The sequence below is a fragment of the Rhinocladiella mackenziei genome (genome assembly GCF_000835555.1).
Source record: "Rhinocladiella mackenziei CBS 650.93 unplaced genomic scaffold supercont1.4, whole genome shotgun sequence".
NCBI classification, from domain to species: Eukaryota; Fungi; Ascomycota; class Eurotiomycetes; order Chaetothyriales; family Herpotrichiellaceae; genus Rhinocladiella; species Rhinocladiella mackenziei.
This window is the reverse complement of record NW_013550601.1, coordinates 1,025,618-1,041,541: the sequence shown is the minus strand read 5'-3', so window position 1 is coordinate 1,041,541 and position 15,924 is coordinate 1,025,618. Positions and strand designations below refer to the sequence as shown.

At 49.0% G+C, this 15,924-nt stretch overlaps 6 protein-coding genes across 6 annotated transcripts; 4 read left to right on the top strand and 2 right to left on the bottom strand.

Annotated features, from left to right (window-relative positions):
* Window positions 1-324: 324 nt before the first annotated feature.
* Window positions 325-3,096, top strand: Z518_05504 (uncharacterized protein; the record flags this gene model as incomplete). Its single annotated transcript, XM_013416316.1, has 1 exon — window positions 325-3,096. One exon carries the CDS (start codon window positions 325-327, stop codon window positions 3,094-3,096), a length of 2,772 nt encoding a protein of 923 aa, XP_013271770.1.
* Window positions 3,097-3,432: 336 nt separating this feature from the next.
* On the bottom strand, window positions 3,433-3,988 carry Z518_05503 (60S ribosomal protein L35; the record flags this gene model as incomplete). The annotated part of the gene is made up of 3 exons (XM_013416315.1): window positions 3,433-3,670; window positions 3,789-3,934; window positions 3,980-3,988. 3 exons carry the CDS (start codon window positions 3,986-3,988, stop codon window positions 3,433-3,435), a joined length of 393 nt encoding a protein of 130 aa, XP_013271769.1.
* A 341-nt stretch (window positions 3,989-4,329) lies between these two features.
* Z518_05502 (uncharacterized protein) lies at window positions 4,330-5,114 on the top strand (the record flags this gene model as incomplete). Its single annotated transcript, XM_013416314.1, has 3 exons — window positions 4,330-4,389; window positions 4,439-4,552; window positions 4,611-5,114. 3 exons carry the CDS (start codon window positions 4,330-4,332, stop codon window positions 5,112-5,114), a joined length of 678 nt encoding a protein of 225 aa, XP_013271768.1.
* Window positions 5,115-7,761: 2,647 nt separating this feature from the next.
* Z518_05501 (uncharacterized protein) lies at window positions 7,762-8,949 on the bottom strand (the record flags this gene model as incomplete). The annotated part of the gene is made up of 1 exon (XM_013416313.1): window positions 7,762-8,949. The coding sequence occupies one exon, from the start codon at window positions 8,947-8,949 to the stop codon at window positions 7,762-7,764; it is 1,188 nt and encodes a 395-aa protein (XP_013271767.1).
* A 328-nt stretch (window positions 8,950-9,277) lies between these two features.
* On the top strand, window positions 9,278-11,445 carry Z518_05500 (uncharacterized protein; the record flags this gene model as incomplete). Its single annotated transcript, XM_013416312.1, has 3 exons — window positions 9,278-9,716; window positions 9,768-9,928; window positions 9,979-11,445. The coding sequence occupies 3 exons, from the start codon at window positions 9,278-9,280 to the stop codon at window positions 11,443-11,445; spliced, it is 2,067 nt and encodes a 688-aa protein (XP_013271766.1).
* A 408-nt stretch (window positions 11,446-11,853) lies between these two features.
* Window positions 11,854-14,069, top strand: Z518_05499 (uncharacterized protein; the record flags this gene model as incomplete). The annotated part of the gene is made up of 2 exons (XM_013416311.1): window positions 11,854-12,391; window positions 12,442-14,069. 2 exons carry the CDS (start codon window positions 11,854-11,856, stop codon window positions 14,067-14,069), a joined length of 2,166 nt encoding a protein of 721 aa, XP_013271765.1.
* Window positions 14,070-15,924: the final 1,855 nt, after the last annotated feature.

Genomic DNA, 15,924 nt, shown 5'->3' with positions numbered 1-15,924 from the left:
ACCACGAGGATTCCCACTTTGCTTGATTCAGTGCCTCGCAGCAATCTTCGCTCGGCCTCTCCACCAAAACGGCCCCGGGGATCTTCTTTTAGGCCTCGATACAAATCTAGCATACACGGCACAGCACTTTGGTGGGTCAAAGGAATATCGCAGTCACCCTTGAACTATTCACCGCACCGAAACTGTGTAAGCTCACTCTTTAGCATCTAGTCTTTGAAGAATAAAACCTTCAAGATCTACTCCAAACGCGAAAGAGAAACTAAATCAAAAAAAAAAAAAAAAAAAGAGATGGAAGACTCATAGTATGAGTACGGCGTGTTCAACATGGAGCGATTGAATCAAATAGATCAATCTGAACACTTTCCCTCTGATACATTTTTCGACCAGAATTCCTTGCAACAAATTCAGCAAATCGATCCTACGGCGGCTGATCTTACCTCCGTCCCAAATCCCGCTGTCATCGAACAGCTGACTCGTCGATGGTATTGTGGTTGTCTCGAACGTACAGCCTGGTCAAGGCATGGACACATCGCTACGATATCTGATGACGCTTCCACCGTGTATGTGGAATGTCTTCGTTTCGACCATGATTCCAAAACATGGTGCTTGAATGGCAGACATGCCTTGACCACTCTTTTCGAAGATGCCACCAGCCTAGCTTGGAGTTCAACTGGAGGAGAATTGGCTGTCGTCGATGTCAAGGGCAGAATCTGGATTTACCACAACTCTCTTATCGCCGTCAATCGTCTGAATCTTGCTCGTCAGGGTGCTCTTGATGAAGCCGATGAACTCTCTCAGCCTGTCGGTATGGCTTGGTTGAATCAAGATCGGCAAGAAAGACCAAGAAATGTGGTACTCAATGCCGCCAAAACTGAATCTCGATGGGTACATCATAATGCAAGAGCAAAACCGCTGGGACCCTACTGGCATCGAGCTGTTGTCATTGTTCACCGCAATGGTCTCTTGACCCTATGTTTTCAGAGAGGCGACGGCCAATATTCCAAAGTCACAAGGCAGCTCTGCCCATCAGACAATTCTCTTTACAGTCATGCCAGCTTTGCTCCCACTGTCGAAGGCAAAATGCTGGTCGTTCTCCATTCATTTAAAGCTCTAATATCTGTCTACTTTGTTTCTATTGACTGGACCGAAGTCAAACAAGCTGTCGAGGGTTTACCAGTCTTGACAGTGGAATGCGTTTCAAGTAGAGTCGCCTCGCAACCATCGGGATCCTCCACCCTGGGCGATGTCTATGATCCAGATTCCTGGTCTCTCAGTCATCTTGAGGTGGTACAAACATCCGATGTGGAAAAGGCTGTCCAAATACCACCGACAATTCTAGCAGTGTCATCGGGTGTAAATCGAGCGATCAACATATCGGATTCAGGTTTCCTGGCCTCTAGCATGATCAAAAGATGGACAGTGGCTTCGGTGGAACAGAAACTGCATCCTCTTTTTGATGAATTGCCTTCCAAAGGCCCTAGCACTACTCCATCTTCATTTTACACGCTGCAACTGCGACCAGACAAAGAGGAACAGGTGATTACGACAATTCATCATGTGGACGGAAATCCAGTGCTGGTGGTAACCATGCAAGATAATCGCACCGACTTCTTAAGCTCAGAAGACCTATCCCTAGTGTCCTATACCGGCTCGGCCACAGAGACTTCGTCAATGTCTCAATCAGGGTTTGCCTTTCCATATTCTACGAATACTTTCAACCCAAGTTTTTCGCCAAATGCTTGCGTCAGAGTGGAATTCTCTTCGGACGGAAAGACTCAATTAGCGAGTATGGAATACCAGCTGGGGCAAGAGCAATCACAACAACCCCTCGACCCAAGCCTTGACATGGCCGTGGCAGCTCTGAACCTCGCCTTTGCTCGGGCTTGTTGGTCGAATGCAACAATTGATGACGTTCTGATGTGTGCTTTGCACACCGTCCCCTCCGAAACAATCCCAACAGTTGTTTCAAGTATGTATCGCACTCTATTTCGGGACACTGAGTTTGTGAACGAGAAGACACCGGGTTCAGAGTCTGAACGCATCTACCACAAACCGGTCGTGGGAAAAGTCCTGGCTTATCATGCCGGTCTCGCTGCTTATTGCCGACAGCTTCCTTCAATGGCGTCTACCGAAGGACGAAATGGCTGGTCTCTGAGTGCACAATGGGCATGGTTGGCAAACAACATCCGTCAAACAGCTACTTTGCTGTTTATGAATCTGAGAGACGTACAAAATCTGAATCTGGTCATGAATCAAGATTTTACAGATATTCTCTGCTCCAATCTTCGATGGGGCTTGTCGGTCATTCGATATATCTTCGGCACGATTTTGGAAGTAGGTGACCGTGAGACAAATCCGGAAATGTTTGACGAAAAGGATCATGGCAGAGCTGGAGACGTTCGGGGAGACGGTACTCAAGGTCTTGTTGCTCTGCTTCTCAATATACACTGCTCTCGCATTTTTCTCATTGCATTTGTCAGAGCCGTGAGAATGTATGCTAAAACGGAGCCAAAATCAAGACACCAAGTCCAGGTGCTGCAGTGCATTCAACAGCACACTACGGGAAAGGGCATAAGTTTCGCCGCGATTGAAGCCATTCTGGAATGTAGATGGGCGGCACAAGGCGATGTTGAGGGCGACCCCGCCACGACTGCCGCGAGACAGCTGGACATGATGGCTACAGGGATCGTTCATGAATCATATCAGGGAACGATCAAGATGTTGCTGAGCAAGCTCTTCAATATCCCAGGAGGTCTACGAGCGAAGATGCTGATCGATCGGCTGAAGCTGTTCACTGATTGCATTGATCTTGAACATGTGTTTTTGAACAACGATGTGCTTGGCCATCGAAATGATGAGACAAAACAAGCCTCGACTATCTATGACATACACCGAAAAAGGCCAATCTTAAAGGGTATACCAGAGCCAAACGGCTCCGGCGAGCTGATGATACGAAAGTGTGTCAGATGTGGTAGTTACAGCGAGGACATGAGCATTCCACCTCGAGAGTGGCCGAGACAAGTTGGAACTCTCCTGGCGAGATGCGTTTGTGATGGCAACTGGATCATTGAGCCCTGGGCACGAAGCCGTAATTGAAAACAGACTGGTATCGACTCATTGTCTGCGGATGGTCAGTATACTCCGTGAGGCAAACACGTGTCCCACGGTCTGTGAGTCTTTCTGGGGAACCGATAAATGACAATATTGAGAAGCTTCACGGTATCTTGAATGGTGATATCTCATTTATCGTGTAGTTTTGGCGGAACAAGAAGTTCCTTCTTTTTTTTTTTCTTTTTGCGCGCGACCCGATGACCCAAAGCTGGAACCCATAGTGGAAATGAACCGTTTCCATTCGTTCTTGCCCACAGACCACGCTCAAGAATCGTCTCTTCCACAAATCATATGCCCCCTTCATCCCCGACTCCCCTCAGCTCACGCCTCGGCCTTGACGGCATATTTCCGCATAGGGAAATGTGTCTCCTTCTTCTTTTGTTTCTCAGTAACTCTGCTGGCGTCCTTCTTGCTCAATCGTCGACGGATGGCACGGGTCTGCTTTGGTCGGAGGTCGAGGGGGAGGTACTTCTTCTTTTGGTAGAAGAGTCGCAATTGGTGTCGCTGGTTGGCGTTGATGACGGTCAGGACGCGAGCGACGGATTTGCGAAGGTCGTGTCTATTTCGAAGGAGAATTGTCAGTCTTCGGTCTTCTTTTATTTCATGGCCATTCTCATTGTCCAAAACTTCATTGACATATGTTTTCTCGTCTCAACAAATATCGTTTCACAACGTACATTCTGGTGAGTTTGGAGGAAGCACCACCTGCAATCTTCTGTACGCGCAGTTGACCCAGCTCGGTCTTCAGTTCGTCGAGTTGTTTCTTCAGGTCGTCTTTACTCTTCCCCCATAATTGACCGGGCTTGACTTTTGCGTTGGTCGACTAGGTCCTCTTGTCAGTATTCGGTCTTGTGCAGAAAATAGAAACCCGTACCATCTTGGCTGTGTGAAGGCCTCGTCGACGTCGAGATTCGTGGCCGAATTGAGAGAGAGAAGTCGTGAAAGCGTAGTCGGAGGTCAGTCTGCGCGTGCGGAAGAATTTTGGGATCGAAACTGTGGGAAGTGCCAAGATTTATTTTTCACGTGATTTTATATGAAATCCGGATTGGGAATAGCGTTCTTCGTGGCTAGTGGGAATCTGCAGGGAATGTCTACGGTTCACTTGCGGGCAGCCTTCTACGTGACCACCGTGGGAGCGGTCGTTGCGCAGTCCATGAAGCTACAATCATCAGACCGGCATAGCACCTCCTGCTCCTCCTTCTCGAATTAATTTTGTCAATGGCAACCGGAGCTGGATGGGCGCAACTGCGCCAGCAGATCAGGACTCTTGAGAGTCAGGTACGACTATTCTTGCGGCTCCTGCTGTCCTCTTCTAATTGATCTTCAGACCGAATCCTTATTTCACACCTATTCTCAATATACCTCCACTGCAAACCTTCCTCCTAAACCGTCAGACGAAGAACAAAGAAATGAAGCTGAAATCGAAGAGTTATTAGAGAAGGTAAGACTCGGCGCCATGGCAGAAATTCAGTCGTACGGCGTCTGACTGGAGTGCTTAGCGGGATGGTTTAATATCACAACTCTCCCGACTCCTTGACTCAGAAAGTGCATTGAGCACGTCCACTTTGAAACAAAATAACCTCTCCCGTCACCGCGAGGTGCTGAGCGAACATCGACAAGAACTACGCCGCCTCAAGTCCTCCATATCTGAAGCTCGTGACCGTCAACATCTCCTAGCAAATGTCCGCTCTGACATCGATGCATTCAGAAATTCAAACCCAGCCGAGGCGGAGGCAGAATATATGCTTCAAGAAAGGGCCCGATTAGACCAGAGTCACAACGTGATTGATGGTGTATTGGCTCAGGCGTATGCCATTAATGAGAATCTCGGAATTCAAAGAGAGACGCTGGCAAGCATAAATCGACGGATCGCCTCGGCGGCGGCACAAATTCCGGGCGTTAACGGGTTAATTTCGAGAATTGGGTCGAAGAGACGAAGGGATGGGATCATCCTGGGCAGCTTTATTGCCTTTTGCTTTTTGATGTTGCTATATTTCAGCTGATGGGGGGAAGCCCCGACCTCTTTTGCGGCAGTGATCATTGCAGATGCTGAATGGGGATACGATCCACGGACCGAAAAGCCTTTGCAGTTGGGAACCCAACCTGTTGAAAACCTCTTTGCAGGGAAGCGACATGCACTCATCACTCTCCTGAACGCTGTACAATTGCCTGCGCCTCGAAATCGCCGTCAGACGGAAAGATAACAAATATATCACCAAAAACGCGCCGAATGAATGGTGGAAGGCATTGCTCCGAAACGAGAATCATATTGGATCCTTCACACATCTCCGAAAGAGGGAGATAACAAATACCTGCTCGATCATCGAAGGGTTCTGTCTCTCGATTCGTCGCGTGAGAGGCACATGGCTCCGGCCCGATCACGCTGCTTTACAGTTATTGATGACATACTTACCCGGACCGATATGAACGACGCATCTTAGGTGATGATCTCATCAGGATGTGTATCTATTCTCATAGTCTCTCACGACCCCTGCTGTAAGATTATAGCGATCTAGCGGAGAGGCAGCGAGTGCATGGAAGTAATATGGACCATGTAAGTCCCGCTGGCGTTTGGGGAAACGGTTCACCGGTCCATCAGAGGGAGACCTCCGAATGTTTATGCCTGCAAATTATATACCATCAATGTTTGAAAGAAGACAAACCACATCTGGGGTCCACCCTTGTCACGTCTTTATTTCTTACCTTTCAATCTATTTTAGAACTTATTTCAGACGGTTGCATTCGACAGCCCCAGTCCAGATATTCGGCACGTACGGCCCGGACGGGGTTTGAAATGGATCATGAAAGCGAAAGCGAATCTGACGTCGGCCACACAACATACTCAATCCTACTGCCCTATTCGAATCGAGACCGCAATCTCTTGTTTCTCTTTGCTGGTACCTTTGCTCAACTTCCGCGGTCTGATTTCCCCGTGGGCCAATTGCACAGCAATATGTGAATGTCTTGAGGCTGCTGAGCGAGCTGCTGTGACATAACGTTTGATTTCTTGGCAGACGTCAGGGCATGGAAGGCTAAACTTTCCGGCTGAATCGTGCGCACTGGAATCCAAGAACAGCGGGGGGTAGGTTCTTCTTTGCTTTGCTGCTTGAGATTTTTTACTTTTTCCCTTCCTCGGAAGCTTGCTAAGCCTTGGTCACTTGGTCAATGTTTCGCAACCGGCGAGTTCAAGTTTCGGATAGGATCCCAGAAGAAAAACAAGCATGGTAGTCGACGGGATGCTGTGGTAATGGACCTCCCAACTTGAAGACAGGATGCAGTAGCATTCGAGGGAAAATCGCTGCTCCGCTCCAACGGCATGTTGCCACTCGCTCCCTATTATCGCCCCTCCCCTATTGCTGCTGTTCCCCGTTCTTCCATTCCCTCCACTCCTCCCTTCCCCTTCCTTTACCATCCCGTCCACCCTGGCCCCTGGTTCGAAAGCTAGCTAATCAGCCTACATATTAACTAAAACAACTACAGCTATGCCATTGTGGCCCGGTTCCGTCAGTTTGGGGAAATAAGGCAAAGATTTGGTTCCCCCAATGCCAGAGCGGTGGCGATGAAACCATCCATCTAAAGTTTTCGGGGATTCGCACGAGGGACTCATCTGCTTAAGCATAAGAACCCGTCTTTCCTTTGAAATTTTTTTTAATTCTTGATCCGCCATTCCGTCCTGTGTGACTGATTTCCTCAGCGGATGCCCGGGAAATCCTGTATTTCTGTTTCGTCTCCCTCCGATATCACCTAAAACCACCCACAAAATAATCTGCTGTACTCTATATCACATCACTTTCGAATTCGGGAATCTTCTTTTGATCGGAATGCGCTGGTCCGCTGTACAAAGACAGGAAACATAACAAAGCAAAAAGGGCCAGCTGCAAGCGTCTGGTACACGCAACAACTTAATTTATCAATCCAAAAAGAATCCAACTCCGGATTCAAGAAGGGAAAAAGACAATGGGATTGGAGAGAATTTGACTGGAAGCAAAGCAAAGCAAGCACACACTCAGAAGAAGAACAACATCTCAAAAAACCTGTTGCTCTCTTCTGTGCCGATCGTTAGGAATGGACGATACCAGTCTTCAGCTTCTGAGCAGAGACAGAGAATCAGATCTGGAATTCGGACTCAGAAGCACAAACCTCGTTGTGCAAAACATCATTGAGCAATAACCGAGAGTGGATCTCATTGCTCATCTTCACAACCGCAATTTGATCTCCTTTTTCCTTCACCAGAACACAATCAACTCGGGGATCGAACCCGAAGCACTTAATTCCAAAGAATTCGACCCTGAATCCACACCTAATGTGCATCTACTACACATATCACTGGAGCTGTTGCCCCGGTACTGCTCGGCCCGCTCCATATTACGTCCACGAGAAGTGCAACCAAGCAACAAGACCGAATGCCAATGAAGCAGACGCAGGCGCGACGAAGGCCGAGGCTCCGAAAAAGTGTAAAATCATGCATGAGATTCTTGATGGAGCGGAATCTGAGGAACCGTGTCCGAAATGCGGGTACGCATATTGACTCTTTTCCTTGTTAAGGCGAGCATACTCTAACCTTGAGATTCTAGAATGAAACCGGAAAGTTGTGATCAATAACCTTTTTTTTTTTTTTTTCCCGGATAAATTCTGGATGGCAAAGGTTGTTCAGGCAGGAATCGGGCTAAGAATCGGATTGATTTTTGCATCGAAGTTTGTTGAGAGATTTGAATTGGAGTTTGGCGCTGTTCGCTGGTTCCGTCCAGTAGTCACGGTCCCGGATTTGGAGGATGATTGTTGCAAATTCTGTTCTTCTAGAACAAGTCTCTGGACGGCCGCGTTGAGGCCTTCAACTTCGCCTTTCCACGCATGACCACTTCCTGCCCATCTAATTTTACAACTCGAGTCGACCAGGTACACGTACCCGACTTGGGAGTTGAGCAGGCCCATGGCATCTCGTATCTCATCTGTTAATCCCCGTCGGATATCGCGCGGAAGCTTGATCATAAAATACCGATCCCAGCGATGTTCAGGTACCATTTTTCTCAAACGCCCGCTAAACAGTTTGACAAGGAAGGCTCGCATCCAATCGCCTTGGATGTTGACATCAAGTCGTTGCAGCTGACCGTTGCTCTCTTCAATCATCTTGTTCAGTTCCGGATTATGCTTGGCGCTGAGAAATGTATCAACTTGTTCCTCTGCCCATTGCCCCGATTGAAAGCCGATGATCGAAATCTTGCCCATCAGAAGGGGAGTGGTATCTCGTCCGCCGTCTGGTCCGTCGCCTTCCTTCGAGAGTGTCTGACCCCAGATATTGGGGAAGTAGAGTGCCTTTTCTCTTTTGAACAATCTATCGTTCGAAACGAAACTTTTGCCTTTCCAAAAATCAACCCGACGCCATTCTTGAAAGTAAGGGCGGAAGAATGTCCGTAGATATACGCGGCGCCGCTCCAGAGCCTTCTCATAGCTTGCAAATTCTTCTCTTCTCTCTTGTAGTGTCCGAGTGTCAATCGGACTATTCTGCCCGGGACGAGGAGGATGTGGAAGACCTAGAGGTCGTGATAAAACCGAGGGGGTGAACTTCTCGCCTTTCTCACCCCTTGGAATCGGAATTTTGGAAATGGCAGAGGTTGCCCCGGGATTTCGGTCCAAGCCTACATGAAGGGGAATGGTCGATTTTTCGATTTCAAACTCCTTCTTTCGCGGTAAAGAGCTTTTCCTGTCGGATGGAGGGGAATTCGAGGTGGACACATGCCGGACGCCTCGTTGAGACAGTTTCGAGGCTCGACACAGGCAACGGCCGTGAGGGCGCAATGCAAGGGAGACAATAAAATTGAGCAAGTCTTCACGAGCCATTCTGAAGGACCAGGGAACGTCGGACGTAAGTCAGCATTGACCGTCCGACCTTTGAAGGGTTCTACTCTTCCTGCTGCCCAAATCGCTTGGCATCACATGACCGCGTGACACTATCGTGTTCAGCGCTGAAATGGTTTAATTAATTAAGGAGACGTCGTGTCTACGGCTCGTCCCACCGCCCCCGCTTCACTCTTCAATGAAGTGAACCAGTACTGAAGTTTTCTTTGTTAAGCCGAAACCGTATTTCTTGCCGGCGCGTCTTCACCATGTTTGACTTACGCGTCAACTATCTCAACATCCGTACCAACATTTCCCACCTCCAAACATCATGGCATTCCCACAGGAAAAGAGGGAAACGAAGGAAAAGGACCAATTCTTCCGAGATCTCTACCAGCTAGATCACCTCGATGACGACCAGGAGGGGCCAGACGTCATAGCGCCCATGCCAACCACCAAAAAACCTGTCCAGTCGTCAGTCAAGCCATTCGCCGCGATGGGACCTGCTGAGACAGTAATGGATCCAGATCAGGGCCAACGAAAGAGAAAGTTAGGGGAAGATGCTGCGAACTCTGCGCCGAAATCTGTAAAGGCGGCAGACTCTGCGAGTTTGAAACCCCGCTCCCCAGCGAAGAAGAGCAAGCCTACGAAGTTGGCAAGCCACATGACAGACCTGTCAAATCTTCACCAGCGCGAACGCAAACTGCCTCGGAAAATCGTATTAAAGCCGATCCCCTCAGAAAGACAGATTTTCAAGGGCCTGGTGTTCTGTACGCTGCAAAGCCCGGGTCATTACCACAATGCGCTGACCAAATCCGCAGATTTCATTCCAAACAATGATGATTGTCCCGTGCGTCGTTTCCGGATGCACAAGGCCGTTCAGTATGGTGCGATCTGGGCACATAAGTTATGTGAGGAAGTTACACACATCCTTGTTTGTGATGGCCTTAGCCTGAAGGACACTTGGTTCAGAGAGGTTCCTGTACGTATCTCTCTGGCCATCGGAGTCGTGATGCTGATCGAATTCCGCAGAAAGGTCCAGCTTTTGTGACCATCAAATGGTTCATCGAATGCCTCGAAGACAAGGAAATCAAGAGCACCCATTGGAAACGTATCCAAGTCCCAGGTTCGGAAGCATCAGAAGAGCCAAAGAAGCATGTGAATTCACAGATCACTCCGCCTCGATTAGTTGGACAGAGTCATAATGCACCGTCGCCCACCCCAATCTATGAGGGCCCGAACGTTTCCGCGATTGGATCAAATCATCATGAAGATGTACCAAGAGATGATGACGAAACCGAATCAGAGGATGATCTCGACATGGCCGTAAGAGATGTACAGAATCTCGGAGACTTACCGCTCGACCCAAGTTTCGAGGAAGATGTGAAGACCTCCACTGACGACCCGGACTCTGACCCTGCGTTGGAAATGTTACGCAGTAATGACCAAATCCGCAAGCAAAATGCCGGATTCCAATGTATGGAAAAGAACGATGGCAATAAGAGAGACAACCCCAACGATCAGACCATTGAATTGCTGCGGAAAATGGTCACGTACTATGATCGGATCGGTGATCATTGGCGAACAACAGCGTATCGCAAGGCAATAGGAGCTCTGCGAAAACAAACTCAAATGATCCGAACCCACCGTGAGGCTCTCGCAATCCCTCAAATTGGCGAGAGAATAGCCTCCAAGATTGAGGAGATCGTCTCGACCGGGAGACTCCGTCGACTCGAGTACGCTCAGATGGATTCCAAGGACAAGGTTCTTCAGTTGTTTATGGGAATATACGGGGTAGGATATTCAGCCGCTTCTAGGTGGATCGCTCAAGGCCACCGTACCCTGGAAGATTTATGCCAGAAAGTAGATTTGACTCCCAACCAGCGCACTGGCATCGAGCACTACGAAGATTTCCAACAACGAATTCCTCGCAACGAAGTGGCTCAACATGGTGCAATCGTTGAGAAAGCCTTGAAAGCTGCGGATGCTGAACTGCGGTTGATTATTGGGGGTTCATACAGAAGAGGCAGTCCAGATTCTGGAGATATCGACCTCATCATCACCAAGGAGGATGCAGACCTGAACCATATTCGCACGCTGATGGTGGAGACGGTCATCCCCGATCTGTTGACGCGAGGATTTTTGAAGGTGGCTCTTGCTTCCGGACATTCTCGAGATCAAGGGTCAAAATGGCATGGCGCATCTGCATTGCCGGGTTCGAATGCGTGGCGTCGGATCGATCTGCTCTTCGTACCCTGGGCAGAACTTGGGGCGGCACTGATCTATTTCACCGGGAACGACATCTTTAATCGGAGTATGAGATTGCTGGCGAGCCGGAAAAAGATGAGACTGAACCAGCGTGGGCTGTATGCAGATGTTATGAGGGGACGTGGACGTGAGCGCATCACAGATGGGAGACTGCTGGAAGGACAGGATGAGAAACGAATTTTTGAGATTCTAGGAGTACCATATCGGCCACCAGAGCATCGACAATGCTAAGGGCGGAAATGGGCTTGGATGGAGTTTGATGATAACGAGGTCAAGCCAGGCTTGACATTCTGGAGGGCTTTGGGTAGAAAGTGACAGATCATCTTAATTGGGCGTGGAGGGTAAAAAATTACGACTCCTCAGATAAATTGCTCTTTAAGGATGCTATATGCCAGGAGGACATCTCTGCGAAAGCGTTGTCGAACTCAGGCATCCTGCGAGATGTTAGCCCTGCGCCAAGAATTCTCACCGCCCAGCGAGCCACCGCCCGCAAAATTCTGCCTACGCAATTTTTTATATTTTGGCCCCGGGTCTCGAGGCAACCTCTTTGCCGCGTATCGTCGACTACTCTTGTAAGCCTATCACACGCGCGGGGACATCATAGAAGGTGCCTGGCTAACTGTATACAGAGCTTTCACAATGGGTAGGAGGCAAAATCCTCTCATTGGCGAGTACTTCCAACGCGGCGCCAAAATTGGCGACTCCTCTAATCGTTACGCCCAAACTTGCAGGCGTTGCGGCCAACAATTCCCGAAGGGCCGAAATGAATGCCTTGTTGCACATTTGACCAAGAAATGCGCATCAATGTCGTATGAAGAGCGTACGAAGATTGTCTTGCGCCTCCACAATCTGGCTCTTCCAAATGTCAATCCAAACGTAACTATGACGCCCACTTCTAGTAAAATAGGAGCGACAAGAGATGCCACACAAGGACAACACCGTGACAATGTCAATCAAGCACACAGACAACAGAATTTCAACGGCCTGAATGTATTGGCTGAAGCCTCTCGTCAAGTTGGAGGGAACGGACAGCCCGACTCGGGCTACATTTCCGCAGAGCAAGCTCAAATTCCTGCCCAGAGTCATTCTCATGCTCTTCCAGTTGATCCACGGCTGGAATCAGATGCCATGACCTTAACCGCAGATCTCGACAATGACATGGGCATGAGGAATAGTGGTATACTCTTCCTAGCGCCTTACTTTACAGCCTCGACTAATATTTTGAAGAAGGATTTATAGCCACAACTGCACCGAGCCTTGCGTCCATGTACCCATTTGCTACTAATGGACATCCAGTCAGTCACGACGACGCCCCGTCACTTCAGAACGTTAACGGCCATACGCCGGATCTCACAACTATTGCTGCCTCGGCCACCGAAACACTTGCCAATGGGATGATCGACGGTGACTTGGGCGTGGGACATGATGTCTCAGCTGCCATTCTTTCTGATCTAACCTGGCCAACAATGGCCACATCCCAAGCTTTTACCCAGGAGGCTGAAAACACACATACAGCATCTGTGACGGGCCGAAGTGCAGCCGAGCGTCCCCCTCAGAATTTGCGTCCGATTGCCATGAATCCTGATCCTCAAACAACACGTTTTGTGACCGATTCAGGAACGGCGGAAAAGGGGTCAAAGGCAAAACCTCGTGGCAAGTTTGCCCCGGAACGACGAAAAGAAGTTCAAGAAGTGCGCAAGCTCGGTGCTTGCTTGAGATGTCGAATGCTTAAGAAGGTCTGCTCACAAGAGACTCCCTGCCAGACTTGTTCGGCGGTAGAAAGTCCTCGGCTGTGGAAAGATACGTGCATCCGCACCAAACTCGTGGACGAGTTTCCTCTTTACTCAGTGACGCTCTTTGCTTCCCTGGCATTTCATCAGATTACTGCTTTGAAGTCTGGCAGCATAATTCAGCAGTCTGATAGTCTTATCGAGGCATATCACTTCGCAAATACGAAAATTGTCTTCAAAAGTCTCAAAGCCGCCCGTTTACGGCAAGATCGGCCTCAAACTGGACAGCCTGACGGATTAATCAGTGAATTCACATTCGTTATCGACTCCGACAGCGAGAGTGGCGGGCATGATGTCGAACGATATCTCCAAGCAGTTCATAATGATGTGGTCGATCAGGAGCCGTCGGTATTGATGAAGACAAGCCTTGGATTCGCAGTTACGATCCACGAAAATCAAATCAATTTGAGGACTGAGAAGGTCGACAACCTCATTTCAGAAGTCATCGAGCTCTGGGTTGCCACTACGATTCTCACCGACCCGAACATGAGACCCCAGTTTGCTGTCAATAATGGTGAGACTGATAGTCGCAATGTGATTGATGAGGAATTGTCACCACTTTCTTATTTCGTGATGACCCTGCAATTTCGAGCAGCCGTCGAAAAAAGAGCAGGCGATCTTTGGAAAGGGGCCGTGCACCAGTTGGAACAGCGTCTACTTTCTCGAAACAGAGCAAGCAACTTTGAGACCTTCTTGACCGCATTTATCATGCTAAACTGTGCAGAGCGCATGTCCTGGCTTTATCAGGCATGGGAGGAAGAAGAATTGCGACCAGCCCTTTGGCCGCTTGAACATCAACCACAGATATATGTCAAGAGAGCTAAGACTTTCGCGAAGATAATTCACTTGATGTTACATCTTCGTCAGCTGGAGCCGAAAATCACGGTCGACCCCGAGTCTCGAATTATTGTTCCTCGCCACAATGGAGACGCGAACCTTTCCCTGTGGCTTGCGAGCGTTCGACTTACTCAAGATTCCTTGATGGTATGTGAATCCGCACAATTCGATCCGAGAGATGGCAGGTCTCTGGATGGATCCCTGTCAACTCGCTTGCTCCGACTTTAAGATTTGACGCTCGCTGGCATTCGAACCGAGGGAATGAGCCAGCTCGATTTCGACGGTGTACGAACAATATTTGTCCGCGGTCCTCTGGGGGAAGGAAAGGGAACTGTATCAACAGAAGTGGCGGTGTAGGGGTATGGAAGAACAATGGGATTGTGCTGTCCTATTGTAAATGAAGACATGATATTACGATTTCACGAAGGAATGATCCAACAATCATCGATGAAATTTGTCACGAGACAATACGAGTTTGAGATACCCCAGAAAAGTTCGCAGAGAAAGGCCGGGAAAAACGTGTCCAGAGCCATGAAAATTGGGTTTTTTGATCGAGCAGCTTCAAAATCTACCATAAGCTGTAGAGCAGACATTGAATATGCACGGTTTCTATTGGCCTGGAAATAGGGTTATCCAGGTCACCACGTCGTAGAAACTGACTGTCCACCACCAGCACAATGTGTGGGGTTTGAGCAGACTGCCACCCAAGACGAGTCTCAGGTCTCCAACACCGGCCTCTGAACCACATCGCATGAAACATACGGTGTCGTGGCGGGTGGCACAAGACCGCTCCATTGAAACCAATAGCTGGGAAAAGTGAATGAGCAACCACGGAGCTCGAAGATTGCGAATTGCCCGAGCTTGTGGACTTTGGGAGGGGATTGTGCGAGGTCGGATCGAGTGGTACAAATACAATATTTTGGTAACGTTGGAGTGGAAAACGGAACATGAGGATGGTGGTTAGATTAAAGGGGGCCATCGCCACACCGACACAGGGGCGCACACACCCACACCCCATAGAATGGACAGCGCAAAGGCACACCACCTCGACGATCTTGCATAACCAAATGCATGTCACTAGCAGGTCCTTAGTGAAAGCTGCGAGAGCGGCTCGCATCGGGCGGCCGAGGTGCTACGAACGGGCAGCGGAGGCTGGGGCCAGTGTGAGCGTGCACAGTCTGGGAGCCCCTTGGAGCCCACAACCTGGATCCCTGGAGGCTACAGATGGGGCTGCCGATCGCAGTCGGTCATCAATGGCTTGAAGGATCAAACTTCGAACAATCTTGTCAGTTGTGGAGGTGCGAGTGAACGGCATCTTGAAAAGGTCTCGGCTTTGCACAATCCAATCTCATGAAGATTCAAACTATGAGAGACACAGGCACATAACTGACAATGTCGCTCGACCCAAGTGAACTGAGCTGAGCTGATTGGAGCTGGGGCTAATGACTGAACAATTCAAATTTCACTCAAGGGGCGCGCACAGACAGATAGTACAGTTCGAGGGCGTCTCGAGTGTCTAGAAACAAAGCCATCGATATGTTAGGAACACAAAAAGCTGGAGCAAATGCTTGGGTTTACGAAACTTTTCCACACGATCCCCCAGGGATGAGAAGACAAGTCACTGCTTGCACGATGGCCAGTGCACGATGGCCAACTGGGGCCAAAATTTGAAAAGAACACACCATCTCGATTGACCGGCACCATTGTAAAAACTTGGAGCGGGCCGAAGAGTGTGCCCCAGACGCAGTGACCATTAATTCTGTTTGGGTGTCAAGGGCTTAGGATCTGCTTTGTTCAGCCATCCAGAACGCTTGACAGGTTTAAGTCAAGTCGAGCTAATTGCGAGAAGTCCTGCATGATGCATGAAGACGCTGGCAGTCGCCATTCCAAATCACCAATAACAAATATTTGCCCTTCGGGACTACCATCGCAGAGCTGACATTCTCCCTGGGTTGAATCACCAAATGTAAGAGGAATCATTAAAATGATTCAATGGCACTTCAGCCAAAAAAAAAAAAAAAAAAAGACCCCACTTGGCCTGCAACACCTAGAACCACGGGACGAAAAGTTCGGATAACGGAGG